Source organism: Rhea americana, unplaced genomic scaffold, assembly GCF_003343005.1.
Source record: "Rhea americana isolate MKP2758 unplaced genomic scaffold, rheAme1 scaffold_525, whole genome shotgun sequence".
Classification (NCBI taxonomy): domain Eukaryota; kingdom Metazoa; phylum Chordata; class Aves; order Rheiformes; family Rheidae; genus Rhea; species Rhea americana.
The window spans coordinates 60795-73855 of record NW_028186674.1 but is presented as its reverse complement, the minus strand read 5'-3'; the positions used below and the strand labels follow the sequence as shown (position 1 = coordinate 73855).

Sequence of the window (13061 nt, the reverse complement as noted above, 5' to 3'; positions counted from 1 at the left end):
TGAAAATCAGTGATCTGAGCGGGTGGTGCTTTTCCCAGGAATGGCTCAGAGTCACAGAGCAGATGATGTTTATAATTTAGAAGAATAAAAGCACTCTACAAAAGGCAGGAGGAGACATGTTTGACAACCAAAACATTACTGGCTGGCAGGTGGCAGTGGTGGTGAGACAGTCCCAGACACTTGGGCATGTTTTAAAATACTCACCTCTCTGTGCACCAAGGCTGGCTGYCAGGAAACCTTCTTTTATCCCAGTTGCCTTTCAGATCTCCCCAGTTTAGCTCCTGTTCTCCTCTCTTTGGCCTGCCCTTTTCACAGAAGRAAATGAAGCAAAAGCCAGTGGCTCCACTCTGACCTGGCTGCTGCTCACCATCATCTCCCTGTCTCTGCTTCATGCACCACACTTTCAGGAGAGGGTTCAGGCCCTGCTCTGCCACAGCTTTCTTGCCTTCCTAGTTTTTTCTAGGTTTCCTGTGTAACCTGATGGCTATCTTGTATCAGCTGAATGAGAGAGAGGAATCTACCTAAAAGGCTGCYGCCAGCAAAAACGGACATGGGCTCCCCCTTGAAGCCAGCTCCACTGCTGGGGTATGAGCCTGTAGGACCTGCTAGCCTAGCAGAAAGCTGTGCCCTGCATCCGTGGAGTTCATTTTCATCCAGACCAGGGAGTTGAATGGGCTTGCTGAGGAAAGACCCAAGGACCAAGGCTTATGTAGAGGAAGTAGAGGGAGTCCACGACAAGACAGGAGGAGGCAGGATGGCCTTATTTTTTTCTTCTCTCTCTCTCTCTCTCTCTCTTCTTTTTTTTTTTTTTTGGAACAGAATTACTGGACTACTGCAGCCCGTCTTACTTGACTGTGCCATGAAAAAGCCTAAATTCCTCCTAAGCTTTGAGCCTCTCAAGGCAGCCTGCAGACTGTCAGAGGAAAAAAMTAGGTACTGGGAGGCAGGCAGTGATGGAGTAGGGCCCACTGTACGTAGGCTACTGCATGGGTTGCAGTGGGTCCTGCTTGAAATACACTTGTGTCAGAGCCGGTCAACGTGGACCTCTGGACACAGCCACTACATTGGGTTTGGTCAACACATACTCCTAGCCCATCACCCCCACAGCACAGCAGACCCACTAAGAAATATGTGTTTGAGGGTGCCATCCAAGTGAGGAAGAAGTGAAGGTGCTGGAAGTAAAAGAACAAAGGATCTGCAAGACATGAAAGACACAAACCAGGCAGGAATGTTTATGAGGTTACTGATGGCTCGTTGGTGATTCCCAGTGCTAGTCAATGCCAGCTGCTGCCAGATATGACCTTAAAGATTTCTTTAAAATGTAAGTTCCCTATCTGTCAGGCCTGCTGTGATATAAAGTGAATCAATGTGTGCTGGTATCTCCAGCTCAGGGACAGTGGCAGTTGTGAGTGCAGGGCTGCTTGGGAGCTCTGCCATTTCTACAGGAGCTCTTTGAGTCCAGCACAACACTGGGAATTTTCCCAGAACTAGAAGACAGGTCAAATAAGACAAATGTGGTTGGCTTTGCTCATTTGTGAGCCAAACAGTAAGGTCGTTCTTTGGAGAAATTCCCACCATTTGGGTTTTAAGTCTTCCCTCAGTGCTCTCAGGAAAGCATCAGCTCCAGGGATTTTAATTTCCCACCCTTTAAAAGTTCCTCTCTCGCTTGATCCTATCACTACAGCAACACATTTGTTTTTGTAGCCTTGCCATCTATTACCTAAATGCAGTGTCCGAAGCATACCAACGCGCCAATGCAGAGCTGAAGAAGAAAATGCAAATGGTAAGTATTCATCTGACAAAGCTGTCTTTGACATACCATGGACTTCAGGTTTGATGGGTAACACATGCTTTTAAATTGCTTTTCACTTTAGACCACTTTAGTGACACAGGAAGAAGACACATTTTACTTTTATTCATTCCTTTTTGGTTCGATTTAATGGCTAACTGCAAAGAGTGGTCTTATCCCACAATGGGCTTCTATTTCATACATAACTGCACTGAGTTTTCCCAGCAATAGCATTTTCAATCTACAAARATACGTTACCTCAAAGTTCAAGTAATGTTTTGGAAACAGCARTTTCCCAGGGACAATGATAAGCCTATCAAAACAACAATCAGGTTTCATACAAGCTGAAGAGCAAAGAGCCATAATAACAACGTGACAATAACATTTTATATTTATTCTTATGTTTTTATACATATATATATATATATAAAAAAAATTTTTTATACCAATAATTCTCAAAGCATTGAAAAAGAAGACTGGTATCTCTGTCGTACAGATTGGAAAATTAAGATACAGATTAAACTGCTTGTATTAGCAGGATAGGATTTGGACCTTCTGATATGCAGAACTAGGGAAGATTTGCAACATGCAGAGGACCACGATGCAGAGACCCCTGAACTGGTATGAATTAGGTCTGGAAGCAGTTTATCTGAAGAAGTGCAGCTCTGCTCCTGCTCAGCTAATTAGAGTTGATGAGAAACAGGGCAAAGCCATGYTCATGTAGCTGTCCTGCTTCCAGGACACATGCTGGTCTGGCAATATTTGTTTCCCTCAGAGCTTTTCTGATGGGTCTCTAACACAATATTGTTTTGTAAAATATAGACATACTTGCAGTATCCAGCCCTGCATAARAGTTGAATGTGATCCCACTGGAAGAGTGGTATCATCCATTTTAATGGTACAGGGCAGAATTCAAGCCAGGGAATCAAAGCTGCATATAGTGCATTACATAAAACAGAGATCAGTGCAACATTAAAAGTGAGAAAGCAAGCACTGAGAAACGAGACTCCATTCTGAGCCTCCRTTGCTCTGAGTGTCCAAATTCAGTACCAATCACTTGTGCACATGACTTAAAACACGGGTCTTGGTTCCTAGAGCACCTTCAAGTATTGCAAAAGTTAAGCCCCTGCCCCTCTTACAGCAAAGCTGGACTTACGGACACATAGCTGGTTTATGCTATGCAAACCAACTCTTTGCTGGGACAAATGACCACAATCCCCTGTGGAAGCGTCATGAGGCAGAGCTCAGTACTTCTCAGAGACACAGCAACATCCACAGACAAGTTCCTCTCTTTGCATAGGCTTTCTGTATCTCTATCCCACATGCACCTGCAGATTTGCTGAAGTAGCTGAGAGGTGTGCAGCAGAGCAGAAGGGGAGGGTTTGGCATGGTCCTGCTGCTTAGGGAGCAGGGCGGGGAGCTGCCTGGTACTGGCAGAGAGGCTCAGTGATTGGAGCCTGCTGGTGACCCCAGCATGACAACCTGTTGAGCTCATTAATATTTGCCTTGGCTGCCCCAAAATTCTGCCTGGTTCACTTAAAGGGATGGAGTCATCTCCACAGACTGGGACCTCTGTGTGGAGTGAGGCTACAAACCACCTTGGACCCCATGCCCCATGCACTGGTCAGCTCAGGCTGGACACTGGCTCAGGCATACAGCCCTCTCTATTAGCAAGCCTTCCTTTTGGGAGGAGGGATGGAGCTGGAATGGTGTCCACCTAAGCTTTCTCTTTGCATAAAAAAGGGGAACTCTCTCCCTTTCCCCACGTAGCATGCTTGTCCTGTATACAGAGAATCCCYTTATATTTTTCTCGCTTTGTTAACCAGAAGGAAATCTTTCAAAGACCCCAAAACATGCAACTAAAATCAAAGATAGCCCTACAGTCACAGACACCCACCTGAAGAGATACAATTTTGCAAAAAAAAATCTCAGTAAGTGCAGATAGGCAGCTGCAGAAACACACAGTCTGAGAAACCTAAGCAATGTTATCCACTAGCACTTTCCCGTAACAAGAACAAGGTTGTTGTTTCCAAGGCTCTTGATTCCGTCTAGGATTCATTTCTTTTCTATAAAGCCAGACAAGATGTCTCTGGACTGATGTTTAGCAACACTTTGAACTTGAGAAAGAGATTACACTCATACTTAGCCAGGCCAAGCATGACACCAGGCAGTCATGTCACAGATTATGTCTTCAGTTGCGAACTAAACCTGATGGTTTCAATTAATGCAGCTCCGTGAAGAGGAAAAAAACAAGAGAAACAACAAAGCCACCACAAATTCTGCGATGCAAGATCTGGAGGATTTATTTCAACCAGGTGTGAAGAGTGAAAGTCACCCCAAACAAGTGGAAGGTAAAAACAAAACCACCACTTAATCCTCCTGGAAAGGTTCCCTTTGTCATCAAATGATGACAGGCAAGGATAAAGAAACTGAAAGAACATGGGATTGGCAAGGGATTGGAGGAGTATAACTAGCACAGATTTTGTTTACTTACAAAAGTCTGTCTGTCAATGGAGACCAAGAAATGGCCTTTAAGACTGGGTTATGTCTCATATAGCCTTAGCAAAGTGTGGGAATTACAGTCCAACATTATGATTCAAAATCAAGCTACTAATCATATCAAACATGAAAGTGACAATTCACTCAAGAAACTCCTTGTTTCTGGGCTGTTGAGTTGAGCTGGTCAAGAACTTTCTTACCAACTGATGTTTTCACTGGAAAATTCATTGTGAATGAGACAGAAGCTTTTTATAAGGCTGTGCTGGTCACAGTTAGGACAAACAAATGCACATAGTAAGCTCTACTGAGTGGAGTCTCTGGCTAGAGGAGTGGCTGCAGAAGGAGGTATTACCATCAGAGTTAGGGTGCTCTTGAGGAAAGTGTGAGCCAGACCTTTTAGCATCAGTCTGAACCTGCCATTTCTACCAGAGTCTCTTGCTATTGTTTTTTGAAAAACAAAACCTCAAATTTAAAAGATTTTGATTTTATCTTAATGTAGATGGGGGCTGGAGGGGGAATAGATCAGTGCCACCACAATCCATTACCATTTAGACGAGCTGTCTCTGTCTCTTAGACAGACTGAGATGAGTTGAAAAGTTGTGAYCAACTTGATATACATTCTCCCTAGAGCAGATCCAGGGCTTTCATTAAGATGGAAATAGTGCTTGAAACATCGCAGGTGGGTTGAAAATAAAGACTAAAACCAGGAGTTATTGATCACCATCATAASGCTAGATGCTTACCAGCATGGCTGGTAGGACTATCATGTCTCAGAAATGCACTGGTAAGAACCTGCGAGGAAGAGTTTGGACAATAGAGACACATACTGGATTTTGGCTGTGGGCTAACAGTCTTGTTTATGGTTTCATCACTTAGATATTCAAACAAATCCTCACACAACTGGGTTATTGCATGTAGAAGAAACAGCAGCCACTGGGGAAAGGGAGAAAGACAGCGCTTACTTTCAAGAAAATAACATTCATAATTTTTGCTCTAGACAAAAAAATAGAGCCTCCTAATAAAACCATCCCTATTGGAAAACAAGGAAAAGCAGCAGCTGAGGATGGCAACCCTGTAAGCACCAGGAGAGGAGCTGCACTAACCCCACCGCTGCATGTGCTCGTGACACGGCCACCGATGCCTGGTGTCAGGGCACCTTACCCTGGCCAGCCCAGGCTGGGGGTTTACCCACCCGGACCAGTACCTTGGAGGGGGAGAGGACAGCCACACTACCCATATGCTGCTCGATAAGCTCAGCAACATTTCTCCTATTTGCCATTAAAATAGATGTATTGTATGACCTATAGTAGTTTTAGTAGAAAATGATTATTGTACGTTGGTCATGCATTAATGATCTATATTGATCCAACATTGATTCTAGCTATAACAGGCTTGTTTAGAAGTGTAGTAGTACTTCGAAGTTGCAAACAGTAATGGCTGCACTGATTTTGATCACAAAGATGACAGGATGGGGTCAGGCTGAAAAACAGTTGTGGCATTGCTGAACTACTATGTACAGTACCCACTAGATTAGCATGAGAGAAGGTTTTGTCAACTGTATTTTGTCCTCTATGATAGCTCTCCTTCAGTTTACCTGCTCCAATCTTTCATCCGTTTGTTTCAACTTTGCTGTGCATCTCGCCACCACTTCTTCTGGGATCTCTCTATTCAYAGCAGTTTGCACCATGATTTTCCCCCTTAGACACTACTTCTGATTTAGTAATACAGCTCAAAATGTTTGAGAATCTACAAGCGCTTTAGCCTGATTCCCAAATATAACCATTTAGAAATTTCTGGGGCAATTTCAAGATCATATATTCCAGATACACAGAGCTAGAACCTGGRACTTCCCAGAACTTAGTGGTAGGGCTGCTCTGAGCTGCCCTGCTCTTTTACATCTTCAGTTTGTTACTGTTTATGTCTTGGAAAGCTTAGATCTGGGAAAAGAATGAGTGTTCATATATGCATTGTTCTTCATAAAATTTCTCTGGAAAATAAATCCATGTTCTTGAGTAAAAATAAAATCATAAATCTTGCTAGTAACTGTTCCACGACAGCTAAGTGAAATGTTTGAAATTAAAGGTTCTCCTCTGCAGTTTTCCCACTAAAGGCAATAAATCATCTCATATGATATGTTCAGGAAAAGAAATTCTGTAATTTACATCTCTTCCTTGACTTTATAGACCATTTGACTTTCAATACAGGAATATCTGCCTTTCAGGAACAAAGTAAAGAGATTTAGTTAGGTTAAATGTGAAGCAGATTGGGAATAGGATTCTTTTTTTTCAGATGCAAATCAAGAAAAGTATTTAGGCGTCTAATTTCTAGTAAGAATTAATAGAATTTAAGAACTTAAATACCTCTCTGATTTTTGCATGTCTGTGCTTTATGAATTAGAACCGGTAGATCGTGTACTAGAGAGGTACTTCTAGGAGATTTAAATGAGAGTCAAATAAAAGGAGAATTCAGGAGTTCTTCAAAAATTAAAAGACTACATTTTGCTTTCAAATACAGAAAAGTCTATAGTTTATTTGTAGCCACAGATGTCCCTGATATGCAGACCCATGTCAGTTTGGCTATTCCCAGATAGGTCGCAATGGTCTGTGTTGCCCATTCCCCAGAGAAACCTTCACAGGAAGTTGCTTATTGGATTTATTTCCTGGTCTTGAAAGGAGTTTTTTCAGAACTGGGTCTCACAGATAAAGTCTTCACTTGCTCATTGCTGCAGGAGGCCCTAGTGCTATGCGGATGCGCTTACCTCTCCTGCTGTGCTGGTCTGCAGAGATATCCAGCCAATTAAGTGAAGTCAGACAAGAGAAGGCTTTTTCTGGTGTGCCTAAGAGCGGTAGTAATGCCGGTCAGAGACAAATAAAACTCCCTTATAAACATCAAAATAGTCATAATCTTTACGAAAGATTGTAAAGAGCAAAAAGATTGTCATGGCAGAACAAATTGAAGCTAAAGTGTAACAGGACATGGAGAATGTTGCCCGTCATTCTTTCCCATAGGTGTGCATAGAAAATACATCCCACAAAGTGTTAAGCTGCAGTGGACGAACATGCTGTCAGCCTGTGAAGCGAGAAGGATCTTGCAGGAGTGACATGGTTGATTCATAGAATGGTAAAATCATAGAGTCAGTAAGGTTAGAAGGGACCTCTGGAGATCATCTCATCCAACCTCCCTGATCAGCAGGATCACCTACAGCATGTTAGACAGGGTTGCATCCAGGCGGGCCTTGAAGATCTCCAGAGAAGGARACTCCACMACCTCTCTGGGCAACCTGTGCCAGTGCTCCGTCACTCTCACAGKGAAGAAATTCCTCCTCACATTCAGGCAGAACTTCCKGTGGTTCAATTTCTGCCCATTGCCTCTTGTCCTGTCACATGGGACAACTGAAAAGAGTTTGTCCCCGTCCCCTTGACACCCTCCCTTCAGGTACTTATACACATTGATAAGATCCCCCCTCAGTCTTCTCTTCCCCAGGCCCAGCTCTCACAGCCATTCCTCCTAGGGCAGATACTCCAGCCCTCTGATCATCCTTGTAGCCCTACACTGGACTCTCTCCAGTAGCTCCATCTCTCTCTTGTACTGGGGAGCCTAGAACTGGATGCACTACTCGAGATGAGGCCTCACCAGAGCAGGATCACCTTCCTTGACCTGCTGGCAACAATCTTCCTGATGCACCCCAGGACACCATTGACCTTCTTGGCCACAAAGGCACATTGCTGGCTCATGGTCAACTTGTCATCCACCAGCACTCCCAGGTCCTTTTCTGCAGAGCTGCTCTCCAGTAGGGCAGCACCCAGCTTGTMCWGGTGCCTAGCGTTGTTTTTCCCTAGGTGCAGGACTCTGCACTTGCCCTTGTTCAACCTCATGAGGTTCCTCTCTGCCCAGCTCTCCAGCCTGTCCAGGTCTCTCTGAATGGCAGCACAGCCCTCAGGTGTGTCAGCCACTCCTCCCAGCTTGGTATCATCAGCAAACTTGCTGAGGATGCACTCCATCCCCTCATCCAGGTCATTGGTGAAGAAGTTGAACAGGATGGGAGCCAGTACTGAGCCCTGGGGRAYGCCACTAGCCACAGGCCTCCAACTGGACTCCACGCCACTGATGACRACCCTCTGAGCTCTGCCTTTCAGCTAGTTCTCAATTCACCTCACTGTCCACTCATCTAACCCACACTTCCTGAGTTTATCTAGGAGGATATCATGGGAGACAGTGTCCAAAGCCTTGCTGAAGTCAAGGTACACAATGTCCACTGCYCTCCCCTCATCTACCCAGCCAGTCACTCCATCACAGAAGGCTATCAGATTGGTGAAGCAGGATTTCCCCTGGTTGAATCCATGCTGGCTACACCCGATCACCTTCTTTTCCTCTACATGCTTAGAGATGACATCCAGAATGAGCTGTTCCATTACCTTTCCAGGGATGGAGGTGAGGTTGATTGGCCTATGTTGCCTGGGTCCTCCTTCTTGCCCTTCTTGAAGACTGGAGTGACACTGGCTTTCTTCCAGTCCTCAGGCACCTCTCCAGTTCTCCAGGACCTTTCAAAGATGATGGAGAGCAGCTTGGCAATAACATCYGCCAGCTCCCTCAGTACCCGTGGGTGCATCCCATCTGGGCCCATGGATTTGTGGATGTTAAGCTTGCCCAGAAGATCTCTAATCCTATCCTCATTGATTTGCAATTCAGTTGGTCTGCCCTATTAACTGCAGTCTCTTAGCAAATGGTTGCAAAACAAAGAATAGGACTTCTCTCTTCTCAAGTCCTAATTTCACATTAAAACATGATTTCCAAGCAAGGGGGAGAAGTGAGTTCAGATCTTATATCTTTGCTAGAAAATATGAATCAGTTGGAAACATGTGTGCACACATGTGAATGTGTGTGTGCACACGTGAAGGAAAGGTGCAGAATAGCTTTATATATTTATTAACTTGTTTTGACAAGGAGTAATACCAATAAGAAATCTTATGAAGAATCTAGAACTGATGAGACCTCCAAGCTGATTTTGAAAACCTGACTGAGCTTGGACAGATTTAGATCAAGACTGAGTAAATAACTATTCCAGGGTTTGAATGCTCTCTGAATCAGGCCTCTGACCCTTGCAATAATACCGAGTATTACAAAGCACTGCATCATCACTGGCACACCTGTCTGCTCATTAGCTAATGAATCTTTCAAGGTTTGCTCATCTCTAATGATATATTGGCTAGCTTTTGCTAGCTCAGAGCTTTCAGGATATATGGGCAACAATACTAGCTGCACAACAATTTCTGCAAAGACCAGTGACAACTCCTCTCCTTGTCTCCAATTCAAAACTGGGACACCTATTAAATCACAACAATGCAAAAGAGTGTAAAAATGTCAACCCTCAGTTGTCCTATTGAATGGAAATGATTATTTGTCTCTGTGAATTTTGAGCCTATTTACCAGTTAYTCAGGTGCAATTAGACATTAAACTTCACAAACTCATTAGAGCATTCAGTAGCATTTGGTTTCTTCCTTATTTTTCTGTTCTTAGGAACAGCAACAAGTACTTGTCTGAGAATTCAGCATTGATCTTTTTTTCCCTCCTCCCCTGCCATTTGCTGAAAAAATATATCCATCCCAAGCTTCCTCTGGGGCTCAGGCTAATTTTAAGGTGAAAGGGAAAAGAAAGAAGAAGAAAAAAGTTCCATGTGTGTTGTTAGAAGGTTCCCAGTACATCTAATACAGCACACGGTTTGCTTCCTTGTACAGTTAAGAAAACCCTCTGCTTTGCAAATTTTACACATCTCTTCTTAGCACCAGCTTCTAATGATGCATTCCAACTGGTTTTGTTAAAAAGCAGGAAAATGTGCAAGCTTAACTCTTATTATTCTGACTGAACACTCTAAACAGGTGACTCTTGTAGACATCAGTCATTCTTTTGTGTGGTCAGAAAGAGTATGGGAAGACTGAGTATCTGCTCAGTTTAACTGACTAACAGGAATTTCAAGAAAGAAAGGACAGCTGCGCAAAATCTGGCTAAACACCRTCTTTAAAAGGGATACCAGCAGGTACATTTCATTTAGGGTCAAAAATACCTTTCARCCATTTCTTTCACACTGTACTTGACTGTGGTGAGAGACAAAGTTGTACTCAGACAGAAGAAAAGTAGACATCAAAGATCAAATTTGCTCATAAAGCCAGCAAAGTGGTCCAAGTATCTTGTGCAAATGCATGGAGTACACTGATTTTGTATTCAGTGACATAATATTAGTGCCCTGACTTCTTCAAAGTAGAAAAATCAACATTTTGCTGCAAATTCCTTCTATCCACCTTTTGCAACAGGATTAGAGAAAAGGTTTCAGTCATCTGCCACAGACTTCCTGGTCTCCTTTAGTGGTCAGAAATTGAAGAAATTAAAAATATCTTGGCTTGCATTAAGCACTGCACACCACAAACATCATCAGTATTTTTTGATAGCCTTACAGCCTTATTTACTCCAAATTAGTAGTCACGATCATCCTGTTGAGCCTTCTTTCATTCTCTGCTTCTTTAACCGTCCCTGCACTGAGACAAAACCATCTATCACATGCTTTKAACTTTTACAGCTAATAAGATTGTCATCTTACTCAAAACTCAGTTACAGAGGACTTTTGTCTAATCAACCTCGTTGCCTCTTCAGCATTTCCATCATCTTTTGCTGCAAAGCACTGCTTACAGGGAAGGAGGAAAATTTCTTCATAAATTTTCCAGTTGCCAGTGTTATGAAGAGGGATTTTTGGTTTCTTTCAAAGCACTTAGGAAGGCTGTCAACTACACATTCAAGTTAAAGAAATCTGTCCAGTACTTTGAACCAAAATGGCTTCACACACTGCAAGAGCTATAGTATATATAAGGACTGTGAGCTGTACAGGGCCAAGCACCAGCTGATAAACTACCCTGAGTAATCTTCACTGACAAATCAAGATGAGAAAGACAACTGGCAGCCGTTCACCATGTCCAGAGAAACTTCCCAGTTATGGAAATCAATCTTATTTTAGCCTACACTGACATCTACAAAGCACATTGCTTACTACGCCAGGCTAGCCAGAGGCTATGCTGGGATTTCTGCATAAACTGCCAGCAGCTGTGACCTGATGGCTCTTCCCTGGTGGCCTGATGGAGATGCTGGTAGGTGCCTGCCAAATGCTCCCATCATCGTCAGCACTTGCTCAAAGGGTATTTAGTGACATTGTTGGGCTGGCAACAACAAGTGTTTCCTTGACCGTAAACCCTCCAATCCCCAGGCTCCATGTTGATGAGACGTAGKGAAACGACCCTGTTTCGTTGCTCAGAGCCCATGACACAGGATTGCAGCAGCAGCACCCTGCTGCCCTGGCCCCAGGTTATGCTAACTGAGCAGCACATGGAAAAGACATGACAGGAGAAAATGCTGAACATAAAGGGAGGTGCTAGAAGCTGACAAAAGTTACRAATAGTGTTGTGGGGAACAGCTGGATCTCTCAGGGGTTACAAGAGAGTTGTGCAAGAAACAGACAAGCCCCGCAGATGCTTGCAGGAGAGCTCTAGGGACTTTGGGGACTATAATCTTGCAAGGCCAACAGTACCTAGGTGACCATATCAGTAATATCGTGAAAGGCTGAGATTGCTTATGTAACATTATCAGAAATATCAAATTTGGGTACATATGTAACAAAACTGGGACCAACAGAGAAAGCAACTGTGAGGGTTGGTTATTTGGGAGGAGACTAGGGTGGAGAAAGAGGGGCTCAAGGCTGGAGAAAAGGAGGACCAAGAAACAGCAAAGGGGATGATAAAGCATGGGAATCATGTAATGGGGGCTGTCTAGGGAACCTGTCACCAGCCCTGAACTTGGGACAGGACCATAACCAAACCCACTACTCTGACCATACCCTGGGAGCAGAGCCCATGTCTATGGTCAGGAGGACTGGGGCAGCAGCAGGGCAGGCACTCACCCTGGCCAGCCTGAGAGGCCCCAGATGGGCGCATCAAGCATCCCAGTACTACCTTGTCAGCAGCCACCCACTGCCATGTAGCACAGACATCCCTCGCTCCAGCCGCCTGTTAATATGGGGGTACATCACYCAACCCCACACACAATTTCCTGAGACAGTTACTCCCTTCTCTTTTTTCCAATACACATTTAAACTGTTAGAAGTGAGTTAGCATGAGCTCACAGACCTGCAGTAGTTTTCATACTGGTGAAGATGCTCTAAAGAGAGATTTAATGTCCTGTGGGACCTTGTCAGACCCCAGCAGGCTGTGGATATGGTCCTCTTCCCAGTCTCGATGCCCTGCTCTCTGCATGCCCTGGTGCCCATGTGCCTTTCCTGTCTAGTGCTGCCTGGAGGGCAGAGTAAGGGGCTGCTCAGGATCAAGCAGCGCTGCCACCATATTTCCATGGGGAAGAATGTGCCATCAGGCTGGAAAGCAACAGGTTGCCTTTTCTCTGGGAGAGGGAGATTGAAAGATAGATGTTTCTGCCTGGGTCAAAAGCTGCCCTTATAAAATGGCACATAATCCCCAGCAGTAAAAATGAATTATCAAGAGACATCGGATAAATAAATAAATATGACAGAGAAGGACAGATTATATGATGGCRCAGACAGGAGAGATGCTAGTGATGCTGACACAGTTTCTGCCTCGTGAATGACAATGAATCAGATGCTTTGCTGCCACTGAAGCAGGTCARACTTGGATCTTTGAAGTCTGACCCTACTGAATCCCTAAACCATGTCTCTTCAGAGCAGCTACATTCTGTCCAAGTACCGACTAGCAAAAAAATGAA

The 13061-nt window shown here is 44.1% G+C and overlaps 1 protein-coding gene across 1 annotated transcript in view; it reads left to right on the top strand.

The window, feature by feature from the left end:
• Positions 1 to 5539, top strand: part of TMC2 (transmembrane channel like 2) — a 39297-nt gene extending 33758 nt beyond the window's left edge. The window contains exons 18-20 of the mRNA XM_085318201.1: positions 1705 to 1783; positions 4020 to 4140; positions 5286 to 5539. Coding sequence (XP_085174327.1) covers positions 1705 to 1783; positions 4020 to 4140; positions 5286 to 5539 — 454 coding nt within the window. The remainder of the gene's footprint in view (positions 1 to 1704; positions 1784 to 4019; positions 4141 to 5285) is intronic.
• Positions 5540 to 13061: the final 7522 nt, after the last annotated feature.